Source organism: Phoenix dactylifera, chromosome 8 (assembly GCF_009389715.1).
Source record: "Phoenix dactylifera cultivar Barhee BC4 chromosome 8, palm_55x_up_171113_PBpolish2nd_filt_p, whole genome shotgun sequence".
Lineage (NCBI taxonomy): Eukaryota > Viridiplantae > Streptophyta > Magnoliopsida > Arecales > Arecaceae > Phoenix > Phoenix dactylifera.
Window position 1 is genome coordinate 30,252,248 of NC_052399.1, and position 18,845 is coordinate 30,271,092.

The 18,845-nt window shown below is 38.3% G+C and overlaps 3 protein-coding genes across 4 annotated transcripts; 2 read left to right on the top strand and 1 right to left on the bottom strand.

The window, feature by feature from the left end:
* The first annotated feature begins 983 nt into the window (after positions 1-983).
* LOC103704892 (thermospermine synthase ACAULIS5) lies at positions 984-5,798 on the top strand. Of its 2 annotated transcripts, XR_005513149.1 has the most exons (11): positions 984-1,251; positions 1,487-1,553; positions 1,640-1,734; positions 1,966-2,068; positions 2,224-2,312; positions 3,743-3,899; positions 4,005-4,080; positions 4,476-4,534; positions 4,652-4,788; positions 4,899-5,039; positions 5,493-5,798. XR_005513149.1 is itself a non-coding variant. In XM_008788379.4 (10 exons), exons 1-10 carry the CDS (start codon positions 1,118-1,120, stop codon positions 5,569-5,571), a joined length of 996 nt encoding a protein of 331 aa, XP_008786601.1. In that variant the 5' UTR covers positions 989-1,117; the 3' UTR covers positions 5,572-5,798. The 2 variants fall into 2 exon arrangements, 1 of the variants encoding a protein (XP_008786601.1); XM_008788379.4 differs by lacking the exon at positions 4,899-5,039 and having other exon boundaries at positions 989-1,251.
* A 3,565-nt stretch (positions 5,799-9,363) lies between these two features.
* LOC103704891 (replication protein A 70 kDa DNA-binding subunit A) lies at positions 9,364-12,551 on the top strand. Its single transcript, XM_008788378.4, has 2 exons — positions 9,364-9,914; positions 10,443-12,551. The coding sequence occupies exons 1-2, from the start codon at positions 9,655-9,657 to the stop codon at positions 12,067-12,069; spliced, it is 1,887 nt and encodes a 628-aa protein (XP_008786600.1). The 5' UTR covers positions 9,364-9,654; the 3' UTR covers positions 12,070-12,551.
* Positions 12,552-14,971: 2,420 nt separating this feature from the next.
* On the bottom strand, positions 14,972-18,845 carry LOC120111692 (mechanosensitive ion channel protein 10-like). The gene is made up of 5 exons (XM_039129509.1): positions 17,379-18,845; positions 17,172-17,295; positions 16,267-16,560; positions 15,971-16,173; positions 14,972-15,475 (listed from the first exon to the last, which is right to left on the bottom strand). Exons 1-5 carry the CDS (start codon positions 18,740-18,742, stop codon positions 15,208-15,210), a joined length of 2,253 nt encoding a protein of 750 aa, XP_038985437.1. The 5' UTR covers positions 18,743-18,845; the 3' UTR covers positions 14,972-15,207.

The window sequence follows — 18,845 nt, forward strand, 5'->3', positions numbered from 1 at the left end:
AACTATCAAATATCGTAATAATGGTCATATAATGTAACTCTTATAATAATACTGCAATATGACTATATTATAGATATTTTTCATCTTTATAATTAAATATTATTTATTGTAATACTTTATGGCTGATTTGATGAAATTATTATATTTTTAATAAAGTTTAAAATATAAAATCTCCACTATTTAGTAATGCAACAATAGAGTTTCACCATCAGATGGTTTTCGAATTTATTTATTATAACAACTACTTAATGACTATACTAGAGATATAATATTTTTATTTATTCTCGAGAAGATAAATTTTTTTTTTATTTTATTTTCATCATTTTCAAATTGAAACTTCAATATCGTTGTAATTGAATTGTAGATTTATTTAAAACTTATTTAAAAATTAATGCTAAATTGACTTCTTTACGACAATAAGTAAATCTTGTATTAAATAATATCAGTTAATGCCATTATGATAAAAGATGCACATACTACTGTTTGAAGCTAAGTATTTTTTTTTTTTTTTGATAGAGCATATGGCTCATACAATACTGGTATGAATATATCCAATAAGATCAAAAAATAAAACATTCTAAAGTTCAATCAGAATAGCTGATCCAGTAGTTCACAAAAAATCTCTAGAGTGCTCCGCTATATAGGAGACGACCTAATCTAGAGAGCCAAACTAAATGTTCAAATGCCTATCTGGCAATGGGCGAATTGAGCCCTAGAAAGGATGTGAGAAATAGAACGAAACGGGTCGGGTGTAAGCTGACAAGCTTAACAACCCATTAGGCTCTGTCCCCATGGCCCCTTCCCGTTCCGGATGCCACGTGGACGTTGCAAACGCGTCAGTTGGGAACACGTGGCAATGGTGGTCCCACAAGTCTTCACGCCTTCGAACCTTCCCTCTTCTTCACTCCACTAAATATTTTTAGTCTCCATATGTACAGATATCACTATATCACTCGCGTGCGCTCTCTCCCTCTCTCTTATTTGCAGCGGTTTCCATCCCCTTGGCCTTTTCCTCCACCTTAAACGTTATCCCCTCTCACTATATAAATACCACCCTACCTCTCTCTCCAGCACCCACACTTCCTTCCTTCGCCTTGTGTTTCTCTCTGCAGGAGCCATGGGAGAAGCCGCGGAGGATGTCTATGTTGCCAATGGCTACCACAGCCATCAAGCCAAGGAGGGTGTAGATGAATGCAAATGGTATGAGGAGGAGATCGACGATGATCTCAAGTTATCTTATGCTTTGAATAGGTAACAAAGATCTTACAAGTTTATTTAAGGAGAAAAAAACTATCATATTTTTGATCCTTTGTTAGGTTTATAATCCTATTAACTTAATTTTGATACTTTCATGTTAGTATGATCTTATCTCAAGTAAGTTCTAATCAAATCTGATGTTGTTTCATCGAAAAGATTGGTTAAAAATACTTGAAACTCCTGCTTTCTTTTTTCTTTTTTTTTAAAAAATCTATGTTTGTAATGCTAGCGTGCTGCATAGAGGGACCAGCAAGTTCCAAGACATAGCTCTTCTTGACACCAAGCATTTTGGAAAGGTTGGTAAGCTTTCTCTAAGAATAAGGAAAAATGTTACTTTAATTTGATTGATTTAATCGTTTTCATTATCATTGCATATATCTAGGCGTTGGTGATCGATGGGAAGATGCAGAGCACCGAGATGGATGAGTTCATCTACCATGAATGCTTGATACATGCAGCCCTTCTCTGCCACCCCAAGTAGTCCCCTTTTTTTTAGCCCTTATCACAGTTCCGTTAATCAGCAGTATTTCAAAGGATTCTATAATCTTGAAGTTGGATGCATGTACCTCCTTGTAAAATATTTTAAACCATATATGGCTAAAACATCATTAACAACAATAGGCAATTAATATTCTCAGTCTTCTGCTTCTTTTAAGTGGAAAAAAATTGTAAAATAACATTTTTTTTCTCTTTATGCAATAATTGCAGTCCTAAGACAGTATTTATAATGGGAGGTGGAGAGGGGTCCGCTGCAAGAGAAGTGCTCAAGCACAGCACCATCCATAGGGTGGTTATGTGTGACATCGACCAGGTGCCATCATGTCCTCCTTTTATTGTTAAAATGAAAAGTTTAACGTAATAATTGTAGTTATATATCTTATATTTAACTATAATTAATAATAAATGCTTCATATTTAACTGAAAAAATAAATCTGGTGTCGCATGTGTGGGCATGGATGCTGGCAGGAGGTTGTAGACTTCTGCCGGAAGTATTTGACTGCCAATCAGGAAGCCTTTGCTAGCGACAAGCTCTGCCTCGTCATCAATGATGCGAAGTAAGTACAATTTATACTCCAAAAAAGTAAAAAAAAAATCTGATTTTTGCCTTTGGACAATAGAAGCTAATTATCGGAGTAATTATTGGTCGGATCAAATCCACGAACTCAACAAGGAGCCAGTTCATCCATGAACTAACACATACAAAAATGGATTTCAAAAAAAAAGGGAAAAAGGAAGCAATACATGTATTTATGCGTGTTAGTTCATGGTTGGACTGGTCCACCAGCTCAACGGCAAATCTGCTTAAACTAAAAATTTCATTAATCCTTGTGTGAGAGAGAGGGGGGAGGGAGGGAAGATAAACATTATTTTCAGGTTAGGTTGAGGTCGAGCAAGAATGACCTAAGAGATGTTTGGACTTTGTTGTTAAACAATGCTAGCTTGCTCTTAGCTAATGAGCTAAGAGGTGAGACATGATCTAGGGTGGTTGTATTGTGGAAAACTAAGTCTCCCTTGCAAGCTTGCTTGCAATATATGATGTTTTTTGAGATTTTTGTTCATCATTATGTGCTCTACGGTGCAATGAGTCTTATCACCAAGCACAACAAAATTTGCAAAAATCTAACTTGTATTACAAGTGAGCTTAAACCATAACTCAGTTCTTTACTTCATTGCAAAACCGAGCTGCCCTCTTAAAGAGCAAACATCAAATGATCCTATTTAAAGAGATACTTGACGTTTATAATACCTAAGGTTTTAGATATATTATCACATATGGAGAGGTCTGATTATTAAGGATCCTAGTTCATGGATTTGACTCTACTCATATTTGATCATATTATTTATAAAAACAATTCATGCCTTGATGTTTGTGGGCTGACTTCTGTAATATTCGGGCCAGATCCGGGCCCATTTACAGCCTTAGTGCCTTTATAGCATCGAGACCTTGCAAATTGGTTTATTTAAGTTATTCTTGGATATCCCTCAGTATCCATTACATGTTTATCATCAGGTCATACATTATAATTTATTACAAGTCTCCTAAATTTGTATTTATTGTAGTTATGCTTCCGTTTTGCTTCCTGGCTAAACCAGACTTTTGAACCTTTCTTTCTTTTTCTAATTTATTAGAACAGCAACCATCAGATTTAATAATAACCTCTTTCTTCTGTCAGACTAGTTCTATAATGTGGGTTGCCTAGATTGGATTGGTTGTTTGTTCATGGAGGCTAAAATGATTAATTTGTTCTTCAAGAACAGAACAAAACAAAAGGCTAAAGATCGATCACTAATAAATCAAATGGTGAACATTACTTGGAATTTCCTCTTTTTTACAATTTCATGTAGAATTTTTTTTTTTCTGTTTTTCTGGTCTAAATATTACTAGAGGAAGTTTAAGAAAATCAAATGCGGGGATGAACGATAAATGCAGCGACATTTCATTATAATGATTTTTTATTTGGTTTGTTAAAATTGGCTGTAATAGGGTGGAGCTGGACAAGAGAGAGGAGAAATATGATGTAATAGTGGGAGATTTGGCTGACCCTGTTGAAGGAGGACCATGCTATCAGCTCTACACTAAATCATTCTATGAACAAGTGCTCAAGCCCAAGCTGCATCATGATGGCATCTTTGTCACCCAAGTGGGGATCTTAACTATCATCTACCTATTATTAAGTTCCAAGTTTAATTCTCTTTCTCCCAATTCAGTGACCAAATTTTCACTTGTTCTAATTCGATCTGCGAAGGCTGGACCAGCCGGTGTTCTTACACATAAGGAGGTCTTTTCATCTATATACAACACCCTTAAGCATGTTTTTAGATGTGAGTAGAATTCTGCTCCTTTTCTTTTTATTATTTTTTGTTGAGATAGAAGAGTTTTTGCTCTCTTTTGAACCAAAATATCTTTTCTTATGTCTAGCTTAACATAATTTCCTGAAGCATCATCTGAAGTCCTACCCACAAAGTCCATACCAATTTCAAGTTCCGCCTAAGATAACTTTGGCTCCTAGTCTGAGCTGTTTTTGTATCTAAACACAATCCAAGACAGCTTCAGATTTTGTTGTGCTACTTTCACCGAGGACTACCACAAGCTTAGATTATCATATAATTGATGCTAGTATGTTACTACTTAGGTTGTAAATATTAACTAGTTTCTGCTATCACTTTTTGTATCTCTTTTAGGTTACTCATAGCCTCTCTTTCATTATATGATACAGATGTGCTTGCGTACACAGCTCATGTGCCTTCCTTTGTGGATACATGGGGATGGGTTATGGTAAGTTGCATCTGTCTAGTTATTTATACTAAATTCCATGAGATTTTACACTTTCTGATAAGATTAAAACTGATGTGATCCAAATAGCTAATCTGGTCTTGTGCATATGCTTTTAAGGCATCTGATCAACCATTCACTCTTAATGCTCAACAAATTGATGAGAGGATCAACGAGAGAATTACTGGAGAGCTACTGTACTTAAATGGCAAGTTCCTCATATCTGCAACCACAATGAACAAGAGTGTTTACCAATCGTAAGTATCATTATTCTGTGGTCATATCATTAGTCACAGGGATGGTAATTGTGAGAATTACATACCTCATATATGCACATACTAATGGTGCCATTATACTCGTACTTCAGGAAGGCTCATCAGCTGGTGCTAGAAAAATATCACCACATTCCTAATAAGGACATATAGTTTTGGATGCTGAAGAGGTTAAGATATATGAACTTTTAACTGTGGCACTTTGTTGTAAGAATTAGTAGGTCAATGTTCGTGAGGTGAGGTTCGAGCTTCAATAGGTAAACCAAGTCTGATTTCGATGCCTTCCTAAAGCACAGAACATAAGTAACATCTGCTTGCTTGTCACTTGTGCCTCGAAGGCTAATTTAAGCAACTCATGCTCAATGTAGTTCTTAGAGGTAATTTACTCTTCCATCACAAGTTTTGCAAGATGCATGCAAGATTAAGCTGTATAAACGACATCAATAGGATTTCATATAAACCCTTACTGAGTTTCTCTAAATCGTGTTTATGCTATGTATTTCAGCTTTAATTAGAACCTAAGATATTCTCAATAAATTGCTCTAAAGAAACCTAGATTACATATGACGACCAAAAACAACCGAACTTGCAAACATATTGGGGGTTGTCTATCTTTAACACAGCATATTCTCTAGTTATTTAAACATAGGTGTAACACTAGATTTGTTTTGGTTGTTTAAACATTGCAGACTGTTGAATGAAACGCATGTGTACACGGAGGAAAATGCAAGATTTATCCATGGACATGGAAGGGCATGTTGTGCTTAAGGCTCCTCATTCAAGGGACAAATATATATGGTCATATGGAGCTCTAAATCAACAATACTTTGGGCAAAGAGGGCAAGAATCTTATGAAGAAGTGTGGGTGTTAGCATTCTTTGCATCTTTTATATCCAAAACAAATAATTGTGTTGACCATGACTCATCTGATGAAATAAAATGTAAATTCTAATAAATTGTATGACAATTAGTTATCTAGCATTTCATATTCTTTCTTTCCCTCTTTTCGGTATGAAAATGGATTTGAATATGATTGGTGGTCTCTGATAGAAAAAGAAGGAACTAAAAACTTATGCAATTCAGATAGATATGCGAGGCATCTGTAATTTCATGTTTTGGGAAATCGTTTCTACTTCTAGAAATTAAACATTTTAGTTATGAATAATTTTTTAAATCTGCTTAAAAAAGGTTAAATCTAATTTATCCATGTAGCCAACAATTTCAATTTATTTCCTTAAAATATATGTAAAGCTCTTTTATAATGAGCCACAGTAAACAATATAAACTCGTCATGACATCTCCTTTAGGAGTAGTTGTTGTTTTATTTTGGTTTTTCTTTGAAAACTGACCTTGAGCAATTCAATTCATGTTTCAAACATGGGCAACATCTTTCCTCAGCAACTCAGCTAATGCAAGTGCTAATGTGCTATTGTAGACCAACTCTTAAATATAAGCCTTTCTGGTACTTGGGAGGGACATATTCCCCAAACTCTTAAATAATTCTTCTGTATGCTCATCTCTGTTCCATTTATTATTGCCATCCATGAGTGTACTCACTGGGCAAACTCTCCAGCTCAATGGAGGTCCTGGGCAAACTCCATATAACCCTAGTTTTGACCCTATACCCTATTAGTAACACTTCAAGAAAAGGGCATTTGGAACCGACAATTTTTTTTACGACAAATCATCATTTTGTGCAATATTTGAAAACATGAGTCATTAAAAAAAAGGTTGCTGACGAAACAAAAGCTCGATGGAAGAAAAGGGTTTTGGAAGGTAATGCATAACTCTAGGATGTTCCTTAATAAAAGTTTGACGGAACAAAAGGTGTTTTGGAGTTGGTATGCTCTTCAAAAGATGACACAATCCTTTTTTTTTGTTTCTGTTATGGTTTATACACAGCTCACAGATTGCCATCTTCTTTGCTTTCTCATGGATTTGTTTGGTTACAACTGACACGTGCAGTTCTGATTTGACAGACTCTCTACTTTCCGTAACTCATCCTCTCTATAATTACCAATTCTTTTAATAAAGTTTTTGGGTGGCTTTTGCCTCCCTTAGTATCAAAAAAAAAGGTTGCTGGTTGATATTCAGAACCTGAAGTGTAAACCACCCTTGCGATCTACTTAAAGATTATATTCCTACCAACCAGCGCAATTCCATCTTCCCTCCCTCTAATTCCAAAGTTAAATTCTTACCCTCCTGGTAATGCTGCTCTTAACTGAATTAAGCGCAAAGTCCAAATATCATGAGATGATAGCTGGCCGGCTCAAATCTAGCAGACATGGACTGGATATTGAAAACCCAAGCTTATACCATGCTTTCTGGAGCATGGGAACTCCATCAAGAATTCAATCATGTCCTCCTACGTAATGAACTCTCATGGAGCATTTCTCATGATGGCATATCCTTCCATGGATCCTTCTTCTACTATGACTTTACTCTGAATAAAGCAAGATAATGCTTTCTTAGGCTTTACAGCAAATTTTTGAAGACCTAATTGCTCATCAGGAGATCAATTTTCCAGCATATTCATGGTAACAATCTCTGTTCATCCTTGCACAGGGGCAAAGCTAATATTTTCTATGCCTTTCCTATTTTATCGAACTTCTCCTAATTTTATGCTCAACAATCTCTCATAGTATTGTTTTTGTGTCATCACCAGTCAGTGTCTTTTTCTCCTTAAATAAAAAGGACCATTACCAACTAAAATACTACGTTCCATACTTTCCAGTGTAGTTGATCATGTCTATGTTTATATTTTTCATCAATATGCTCATAAGCAAACTTCTTCCATAGTCAATGTTAATCTACTTTTCATCTGATCTTCAACAAGCATAAATCTCATAAACTGTGAACTCCCATTCACTCTTTTTGAGAGCTATATGAATTGGCCTTTGAAGTAGTGTATCCATATTTTTCAGTTTACAAGATTGAGAGAGAACCACTTTGTGAAGTAGATTATTCAGGGTACATCAATAATAGGTTTCAGACCAATTCAATATATGGTCTGCATTTTTCAATGATCTAACATGTTTCGGACTTAGAAAATATCTAGAGTTCAAACCATAGTAAGCTGTATCGGCATGAACTGGATGGTATGGGGCATACCCGACCATACCAGTTCGGTATCGGTACTTGATACAGGCGGCATACCGACACTCAGTACGCAGAAAAAACTCTGTATCGTACTGTACCGACACTATGCTAGTGTGACACTGGTACGGAGTCCAATATCAAGATGACAAATCTTAGCTCAAACCTCTAGTGGTGGCATCACCATCATGTTTGAAACACATGACACACAAATACAAAAAGCCCTTCCTAGTGAACACAATGGAGAGAGATTCTACTTCGAGGCTAAATAAGTTAGTTAATTATTAAATAGATAAATAACTTGTTTTGTAGAAAATCGTAATTAGCAGCCATAGCACCTTTGGATCTCCATGTTTTTGTCTGTCAAGGATTTTGGACTATTAAGGCAGTCCATACTCTATAGGCAGCCCTAGAGTCATGGAGTATATATAGTCCCTTAAAATCAATATTTTTTCGCCCACTTGCAGCTTATGCAGTAGTATAAGAAAAGAAATTTCTTTGCCCACCGACTCAAGAGATCATGCTAATCCATTTTTTTTTGGAAAAAATTCTTTCAATGTTACATTTGTTGAGAATATGCCTCACATATCTCTATTAGAATGTAAATATTTCTAGCATAGTTATTTAAATTACCTAAAGCACCTTGGTTTTCCCTCTTAACCAATAAGACATCTTACTTTGTCATAAGACCATTGTAAGGAAAACTATTTATTCTAAAGATAGGTATAACTATGTTATCGGATTCCTATTTGATAAGCCTAAAATTCAAATCAATAGTGACTTCGCATATCCTTTACACTCTTAGATAGCAAAGATATTTGTAGAAACACATAAATAAGTACGAATCATCCTTATTTTAGCTTCTTTTTTTAATTGTTAATAGAATAATAGTTAAATTTTCTTTTGGCTTACTTTAATAGAACATTAATTTGGAGCTTGAGTCCAATATGCTAGAGAGTTTTATCTAAGGTTCTTATTTTATTGGAAAATAACAAAAGCAAATGGTTGAGGAGAACAAAATCGACTTCATATTATATCTATTTATGATATTTTAAATTTTAATATAAATCTGGTACAAGACAATCAAGATATAAGAAATTATATTTTATACTAAGCGCACCATATCAGCGATGCACTATAGAAATAAATCGAGACGAGTTACAAAAACAGTAATCCAACACGAGCACCTAATGAGTGGTGCCCAAAAAAATTAAGATGCTTGATTAGCATCGCTAATATGGTGCGAGTGATGCAGGATATATGTGATCAGCCAGCCAACTTAGTTGGCCGGGTTGGTCTCCAATGTGGTTTTAATAACTATGCTTTCAAATGTAATTAGACAACGGCCTCCTTTATGGGATCTATGGATGAGGAAAAGTATGAGCCAAGTATAGAAAGAAAATAACTATGTATCGGACACGCACGGTTCTTCGCCGTTTCTCCCAATAAATAGAAGCGTATATAAATCCCTCGAGTCTTGCGTTCGAAGCGAACCCAATCCGCTCCCGATTTCCCCTCTTTCTCTCGGCTCCAACCCCACGCCTTCCCCCCGTGAAACCCTAATTGTTGATATCTAGCATCTAGGGTTTCCGAACCCCCAAATCCCCATCTTTTGCTTATTTCCAGGGTTCCTCGATCTTTTGAGAACTCCAATCTTCTCAATTTTTTCCTTCCATTCCCAAATTCTAGGGTTTTCCGATCATTTTCAGCCCTGGAATTCGGTTTATCTCCAAAATCTCGGCAAATTCCTGAGGAATGGCGGCGAGCCTGACGGCGAATGCGATCGCGGCGGTGAACGGCGGCGATCTGGACCTGAAGCCGGTGGTGCAGGTGCTGGACGTGAAGTTGATATCGGCTGCCCAGGGGCGGTACCGGATGCTGGTGTCGGACGGGGTGGCGACGCAGCAGGCGCTGCTGGGGACGCAGCTCAGTGGGCACGTGAAGGCGGGGAAGGTGAAGAAGAGCTCGGTCGTTCAGTTGCTCGAGTACATCTCTAGCACCGTCCAGGGCCGAAGGTTCATTCCTTGATCTCTCTCTGAAACTTTTTTCTATTTTTCTTTCTGTTTTTTTTTTTTTACTTTTGGGAAGTGGTGGAAGGGAACGACGCGAGAAAAAGATGTGATTTTTATGAATCTGAGACGGGGAATGGAGTTAATATGCCGACAATTTTGTCACCGACGCTGAGGAAGTGGTTAAACTAGTGGATGTTTTAAATTACTAAGAAAATTATTGATCAGGGCCTTGGAAGTATGTTTTATAGCTCTGGAAGGGGGTTATTTAAATATTTCATTCCTGCTATGAATCATAGAAATATTTTCGAAAAACATAAAAACTGGAAAAAGTTTTTTCTCTGCAAATTTTATTTCAAATATTTTGTTTAATTATGGAGAATGGTAATATGTGGTTAACAAAGTTTAATTGATGTTGTTTCATAGGTGTTTGATGAATGATGACAACCCTCCAAATTGTCATCTTCTTGTTCCTTTCTTTTTCTTTTGAATTTCTGGTTTCTTATTTTAATGCTGGAGGTTGTAATGATGCAGGGTTATTATTGTTCTGAACATGCAAACGTTAGTCATAGAGTGTGAGATAATTGGGAATCCTAATCTGCCGCCAGAAGCTGCTCCAATCACTCTGCAGGCATCATCTAATAACAATTCAGGTAACTCAGGAGGACCTTCACTTGATGGGGCAAGAATTATATCCAGTTCAGCAACAAACTCCAGCAACAACGTTCAGAGTTTCCACCCAACAGTCCAACCATCTTACAGGCCTCCACCAAATTACAAGAATCGTGGGGCAATCATGAAAAATGAGGCTCCTGCACGGATAATACCAATAGCTTCTTTGAATCCTTATCAGGGGCGATGGGCCATCAAAGCAAGAGTGACTGCAAAGGGAGAGCTTCGGAGGTATAACAATGCCAGGGGAGATGGGAAAGTGTTCTCCTTTGACCTCCTTGATTCTGATGGAGGAGAGATACGTGCAACCTGTTTTAATGCTGTAGTTGACCGTTTCTATGAGATTGTGGATGTTGGGAAGGTTTATATGATATCAAAAGGAACTCTGAAGCCTGCTCGGAAGAGCTTCAACCATCTTAACAATGAATGGGAAATATTTTTGGAGGCAACATCAACCGTAGAGCTCTGTCCTGATGAAGACAACTCCATACCAACACAACAGTTTAATTTCAGACCAATCAGTGAAATTGAGAATGCAGAGAATAACTCAATTGTGGATATTATTGGCATAGTCACATCAATTAATCCTTTGGTCACCATATTGAGGAAGAATGGTATGGAAACTCAGAGAAGGATACTAAATATGAAAGATGTGTCTGGTCGAAGTGTTGAGTTAACTCTATGGGGAGACTTTTGCAACAGAGAAGGAAGGCAACTGCAAGAAATGCTTGACTCTCGGGTTTTTCCAATATTGGCTGTTAAGGCAGGAAAAGTAAATGACTTCAGTGGAAAGTCTGTCGGAACAATTTCAGCTACACAACTCTATATAAATCCTAATTCCTCTGAAGCTCATAGCTTGAGAGAGTGGTTTGATGGAGGGGGAAAGAATGCAGCCTCTCAGTCCATCTCCAGGGATGCCATGCCAGAGCTTTCTCGGAATGATAACCGGAAGAGAGTGTCCCAGATCAAATATGAGGGTCTTGGAAGGGGTGATAAGCCTGACTGGGTGACAGTGAAAGCTACCATTTCATTCATCAAGACTGATACTTTCTGTTACACAGCTTGTCCTCTAATGATTGGTGATAGACAATGTAGCAAGAAGGTGACGAGGCTGGCTAGTGGAAACTGGTGTTGTGATAGGTGTGATAAAGAATTTGAAGAGTGTGACTATAGGTATCTTCTTCAGGCCCAGGTGCAAGACCATACAGGACTAACTTGGGTAACGGCCTTTCAAGAGTCAGGGGAGGAGATTTTAGGTTGCTCAGCAAAGGAGCTATACATGCTAAAATATGAAGAGCATGATGATACTAGGTTTGGGGAGATCATACGTGGTAGTCTCTTTCAGCAGTACCTATTTAAGCTCAAAATAAAAGAAGAACTCTTTGGAGATGAGCAGCGAGTGAAAATCACAGTCATTAAGGCAGAGAAAGTGAATCCATCCACCGAGAGCAGATACCTACTAGATTTGATCTTAAAGCTTTCTGCATAAATGCAAAATTTTCATGAAATGACCTGTCCTTCATTCATCATTGTGGGACATTCGCTTTTTTGATGCTGATTTCTTTTAAGGTTCTAGAGTTGACTCTAGAAGAATTTGAATTCATACCCATATATTGGCTTGATTCAACAGCTTCGAAATTAAAGATTCTTTTAATAAATGACATGTTGACAATTTACCACTGCACCTTTCAGGATATCAGGTGTATCCACGTGTAAATTTTCACATACAACAAATACTTAGTGCGGTGGATGGTTCATTTGTAAAATCCACTTAGTGTACTTACAAGTTGTTCAATCCCTTGGTCCTGTAAGGGAATTAGTTTTCTCACAACCTAATGTTGATGTTAGATTTTTTTTCTTTCTTTTGTCATGTACTATTTTACCTATGAAGAATTCTGCATTGGAAGTTCTACTGTAATAGATGTGCTCCAATAAGAACTAACAACATCTTGGTATTTCTTGTTTCTTCTAGTTGAAGGATTTTCTTTGGAGGGAATGGCAAGGCTTATTGCTTATGGTCATTGTCATAATATAATACTAATCTTAAGGACATTTGGCTTGATTTCTCCGTGCAATTACCTTTTTTCTGTAATCTATACTTAATCTGATAGATCTTTGCATCTTATTTGATAATTGTTTTTAGGCTGTTTTGTCAGACCTGTCTGCATGCTGAAAGAGATTATATTTTACAAGATTGGAATGCTGAGACTTGACATATCATCTAAAACTTTCTTAAGCCATCTAAAAATTTCTTAATTAATAAATGCTGAAGGTGACAATTTCCTGTTATTTAACCTTCTTAATCGCTGACAAAATGCTTCTTGTAAAAAGGTGCAATAAGAAGGATCATGTGCGCATAATATGAAGGATCTATGGTATGGTTTTTTTCTTGGTACCGTGTTTGCTATTAAGGTCGTGCCAGTGTATCAAGTTGCATGATGTGATGTCAGTTAAATGGTTGCTGTGTGTCAAAAAAATCACATATGCTTGTTTTCACCACTTCTAGCCTATGACAAGACTAAGGACAGTTTTATTTCCCCACATTTGATATGCTCTGTTAACCAAAAGCCCACCATTTTTAAGCCTTCCATCAGACCAATTGTTGAAGTCGTACCTCTGCAGGTTTATTTTGTACATAGAAATTGATGCTCCAGATGTCTAAACCACTTGATTTGTAGGTATGAACTGGTTTCTAATGAAGCTACATCCACCAGTCTTCTGACTCTAAGCCTGCACTTCTGCCTTTCCTAGCACCTGGTTTTATGCTTCTTGACCCAGATTTCATAGTTAGCTATGTTCGCGATTTCACTAGTACTCTTTGATACCATCCTCCTTCATCTGGAGAGAGATCTGTGTGCTCATGCCTCAGAGTAAGGGTGCTACCGGCGATCAAGTAGGAGATCGGGTGCTACCGGCGATCAAGTAGGAGATCGGGGATAGTCGGATAATCAATATCCTAGAGGACAGGCGACTACCTGAGGTTACATTGCAGGGTTGGCCCACCCTGATCAACCACGATTGACTAAAGGGCTCCAGAGTTTGTGATTTGTTTGCTCTGAGGGAGCGAAGGTGGGACGAGGACCTCGTCAGGCGGATGTTCGGTGAGCAACTTGTTGAGCAGGTACTATCTTTGTCGATCTCTAATGGAGAGAACGGACAGGAGGGTATGGAGCATGACCGGAAGGACAATGGTGAGTGCCCGAGACCTCTCGAGGACAGTCGGGGGTCTGTGGCTCGGCAGATTGATGGCGGATAGATTTGGAGGATGCGCATCCACCGCCGTGTTGTTCTATTCCTATGAAAGGTAGCATGGGGATGCTTACCTATTAAAGATGTGTTGGTGCGGCAGGGAGTGAGGAATCCTGCATTATAAATATAAAATTATGTTTTCAGTAATCAAGGATTTAGTCCCATGCATTAGTGTAAAATGAATCATTTTTTCATGAGAATAATATAAATGAACATATTCTCCATTCAGAGAAAGGATGATTTTTTTCTCTCCCTTACTGAGAAGGATGAAAAAAATGAAGGGGAGACGGTTAAATTACAAAAGGTATTTCAAAAGAAAACATGAAAACAATGGATTTTTTTTAAAAAAAGGAAGGCCATCTTCGTATATCGTCATGTCCACAGAGAGCAGAAAGCATTCCCAGAGGTCTGCTAAGGCCAGAAAGCCTGACTCTAATAACGGGTTCTGGCTGGGTTGGGGACAGCTTGTGGATAACAAATAGATAATAAGACGGTCTCTCTGTATGTTAGTGATGCCATAGATGAAGGTTTTGAGAAAATAAGATCGCAGGAACTCCGCCAATCCGGCATTACTTTTTAACGCAAGGATACAAAGATTGGATGTGCTTCAATCATCTTCATGTTGCTTAACAGATTAATCAAATAGGTCCTAAATTTTTGTGTGCCAGAGAAAAGATGTTATTAATGCCAATTACATGTAGCTGTGCCCCACTTATGTCCGTGTTTTAAAAGTTAATAGCAGCTCCTGAGATGAGGAAAGACAAGTATCATTTTGGTTAACCAATTCTGGGAACTGCAATGACTCAAATTATAGTTTTGCATCACAACAGCACGCTGTAGTATAAGTATCAGGACTCACAATTTGAGCACACGGGTAAAAAGAAGACATGCTATGACGGTGTATGAGATCGAGAGAATTTTTAGTAGAATTGAAAGGATTGAACCAAATGGTAAGCATGAATATTTTGAGCAATTAAAGCCTACTTGGTTTTACAAAGTTGCAAATTAAAAAGAAACAAGAGAAGGAATTAATCATGATGTCATGGCATTACAACAAGTTGTCATGTTCTGAATTACAGTGGCATCAATTACGAGAATTTTAACTCAATTCACCAGCAAGAAGCACCCTGACAACCAAATGCTAATATTGAACCACAACAAGATACCTTAATTGCAGACACTTCCGATACATGATACATCTGTTTATGAGAGGTTATTTTACAGCCTACTACACGTGTACAAGATAACCAAAGATAGAACAAAAATTCTATCACATGCGGAGTATGCAGGATCATGTCAAAAGAAGTTCTAGTTTGGTGCCCACTAATTTGGAAAGCATGAAGTCATACAGTGCTTGGGGCAAACCATCTTAAATGCTTTAGCCAATATTTATAGGTACCGCAGTTGAGCCAGTGTGGCTAAGATGAATTTCTTGAGGCAGTAAGTGATATTGAATTGAGAGTTCCTCAAATATTTTCTTCATCTCAAGAACAAGATCAGTCATCCTGCTATTCTTCTCCCCCATGTTCTGATGGTTCATAGTGTGCGTAAGATACAGGGCCATGTTCATCTTATTTACATTCACAATGTCCTTCACTACTATGCTGTGATCAGGATGCCAGTGGTTGGGTTTGCTTTCAATGTACCTGAGAGCACAAAAAGGCCAAAACAACAGGATTTTTTTCCTAAAATCAGAGGAAGCATTATAACAGATCTATTTATAATATCAATAAAGCGATATATATATATATATATATATATATATATATATGTACAATATAAAAAAATTCAAGGAAACTGCAGGTGCAATAGTATGACAGATAAAACTCTGTTAGAACTCATTAATTCCCATATATTATCAAACAACAATTAATTAGCAGTAAATCGGTGTATTACACTTTCCACTAATTTAGATTTCCAAGCAATCATTTGTGGTACCAGGGAAAAATAGAAGGTTGGTTGCAATAGCCATGTCAAGGGATTCCTTTTTTTACTAAGGAAACATGTCAAGGGATTCTCATCCTCTAGGATTAGCACCATATCTATAATAAATATAAAAATTGAAAAAGTTATAGCTAATAGCACTCTGCCAATCAAGAAGCAAAATACATTGTGACAAATGAGCAAAATCAATAGCTTACACTTTTATTCTAGATTTGACAGCTCCAATCTTCTCCACTGAAGTGGAAACATCGACAGAGAAATCAACGGCATCGCCCATGTCTGGACTTCGGTAGAAGTTGCTGATTGGTTTAGTTGCCAAAACGGCATTTGGGTAATAAATCTTCTCATTGTTAAATTTCAAGAACACAGTAGTCAATATATTCATTTCTTCTACAATCATCTGCATAGGCGGCAACCATAGATTATATTTCATTGTCTGTAAGAGACCAATTACCAAATACCTGAGATGGAGATTGTAATGCTTGAAAGTTACCTGAACTTCATCCACAACACAACGATCACCAACATCAAAAGGGTGCATAACAAATACAAATATGATTGCTTCAAATGCTGTCTTGCAGGTATTTCCAAACATAAAGAACACCACTACGAGCTGTGATGAGATAAAGACAAGTACTTTTGTTGTTGCAACACCCATCAAAAGCAGCGTGATGATTACGATTACAACAATAACAAGGCCTGTTGCGAGTTTGTGGAGTTGGTTGACTGCCGTTTTGGTGTCTTTTAAGGAATGTGCCAGCGATTTACGATCAAGGTAGATCTTCACCTGAAAACAAGATAACAAAGATGTGGTTAGATATGGTGCAAACTGCAAATAAATTTCATACTAAGGGTCTGTTTGGATATTTTTGCAGGATTGGGCTTAAAATCCTGTAGGAATCAGGCCTAGCCTATCCAGCACATATCTTTTGAACTATATGTATAGATTATCTCTAGTATTATAGAATATGAGGCTTGGCCCAGCCCATGTAAACTGGACCTCTTCCAGTCCGTTCCTGTAGGATGGAAAAAAATAAAAAATCCGTTGAGGTCCTTTTTTTTTTGTCCCCATGGGATTTGAGCTGGCCCACCCTGAAAAAATTTGAATACTGTGACTATGGGCCTAGCCTGGCTTGTATTCTTGTGAATCTCAGTTGGATTGCATCGATTATCCAAATAGGCCCTAAATGTGAAGATATTGCATCTTATACAATGATTTTTTCCCCTTTTACCAGCTTGCTATTAATTGTAACCTGGCTAGATGTTACAATTCATGCGCTGAAACGTTGAAGAATATCTATAGACTAACATGAAAATTAAACAAATAAAATGATATTTGAATACGCTATGGCATCAATTAAAACATTCTAAACGTAGATATGAAAAATTTGTAATTACCACCCAGTTCCTCAACGCAGATTTTTTTATCCTTCCAGTCTCTGCAGCTCCCTCAAACAATGGAAGAACGATTTCGACTTCCTCCTTGCTCAAAAATCTCAAAAGATCCTCTGCATCAATATATCTGTGCCCCAACAAAAAGCCAACACCTCAGTTAATATTAAAGAGGTAAACAAAGAGAAATTTAATACTTAGAAATCTCCTCACTTGCAACCAGGCTTCGCAACATCCTTAAAAATTCGGTAAGCTGCAGCTTTTGCTTCCCATTCACTAGTTATTTCCCCAGCCTTATGCTCAGGCCCCTCCTCATCAAAACTCTCAATTGTATTTGAAATTGTCGTAAGCCCTGATGTCCTAATCACATTGATCAGGCCCTTCATCATCAAAGCCGAGACCTTCTCCTGCTTCATCTTATGAAGCTTTTTAACATCAATCACCTCCTGCTTCTTCCCCTTTTTCCCTGTCCCCTTCCCCATGCTCCTAAAGATCAATTTCCCGGTACTCTTTGGAGTCCCCACCTTCTCAGCCAACTCCCTCACCGGCGGCCCCGATAGTGTCTGCAGTACATATTGATGAAAGATGGACTCTTGGATTCGATCGAAGAACCTGTTCGTATGGAAAGCAGAAGCTAAAATCTTTATCAAAAGCGTCTTCACCAACCATACAACCGATCCAATCAGAAGCGAAACCAGGGCCCGGGAGACGTAATTGAGAACTCTTTGTGTCTTGGGCGACCGCGAAACTCCTTGATTGAACAAAAGTAACCAAGAGAGCAGAACCAGACCCAACCAAATGCAAACTTGAACACTATTCTTCAGCCCATACACAAAGTACAACACTTTCTTCCTCAGAAGGAAGTTCATTTCTGTCACGAAAATGAGTCCAGTGATGAACCATTGAGTTACCAATCGGCCACAGCAAACTACCGTCACCATGAGGCACCATTTCCAAATCTTCAGCCCCCAGATCACAAAGCCCTGCAGCCGGATAACCGTCAAGCTCGCAGCGAGGCACCCCATGGTAAGGATTAGTATCATCCACTCGATCAAGGTCCTAACTTTCCACCTTCTTCTCCGCTTTCCGCTCTCGGGGAACTGGTCCTTCTTATAAACCTCTTCATCCTCCTCCTCTTCATCGGCGGCAGCCAACGGGGTCTTGGGCGTGCCGGAGGCCCTAGAATTCGGCGAGCTATGGCATGGGGAGCTCGAGGACCGATCATGGGCTGGCGGGCGGCCGTCTTCAACCGATTTGGAAGCACCGGGGGGTAGAGGCTGCTCGACGAATCTGGATTTAGGCTTGGATATGGAGCGGCCACGTAGGAGGGCCTCGGACTGGGGAGGCCGGGGGGCCTTCTTGAGGCTGGAGCTGGATTTGATGATCTCAGGGGAAGGGTGTCCAATGGGAGAGGGGGGCTTGGGCTCAGGGTTGGGATCTTTTGGGAGATCATCCAAAGACTCCACCTTCGGGACACTGGTGTGGTTCCTAGAGGAATCTGGTGCTGCCCCTTCCTCTGGGATCACTAAGACCACCTCTACTTGCTTCTTCTCGAAGGTTGCCTTCAGGGGATCCATGGAAGCCCCACAAAACTTTCTGTAAAATCCTAGCTTGTGAATGCCGGTGGAGAGAAAACTTAGAATGGCGCTAGGGTGTGTTCGGAGATCGAGGTTTTCTATT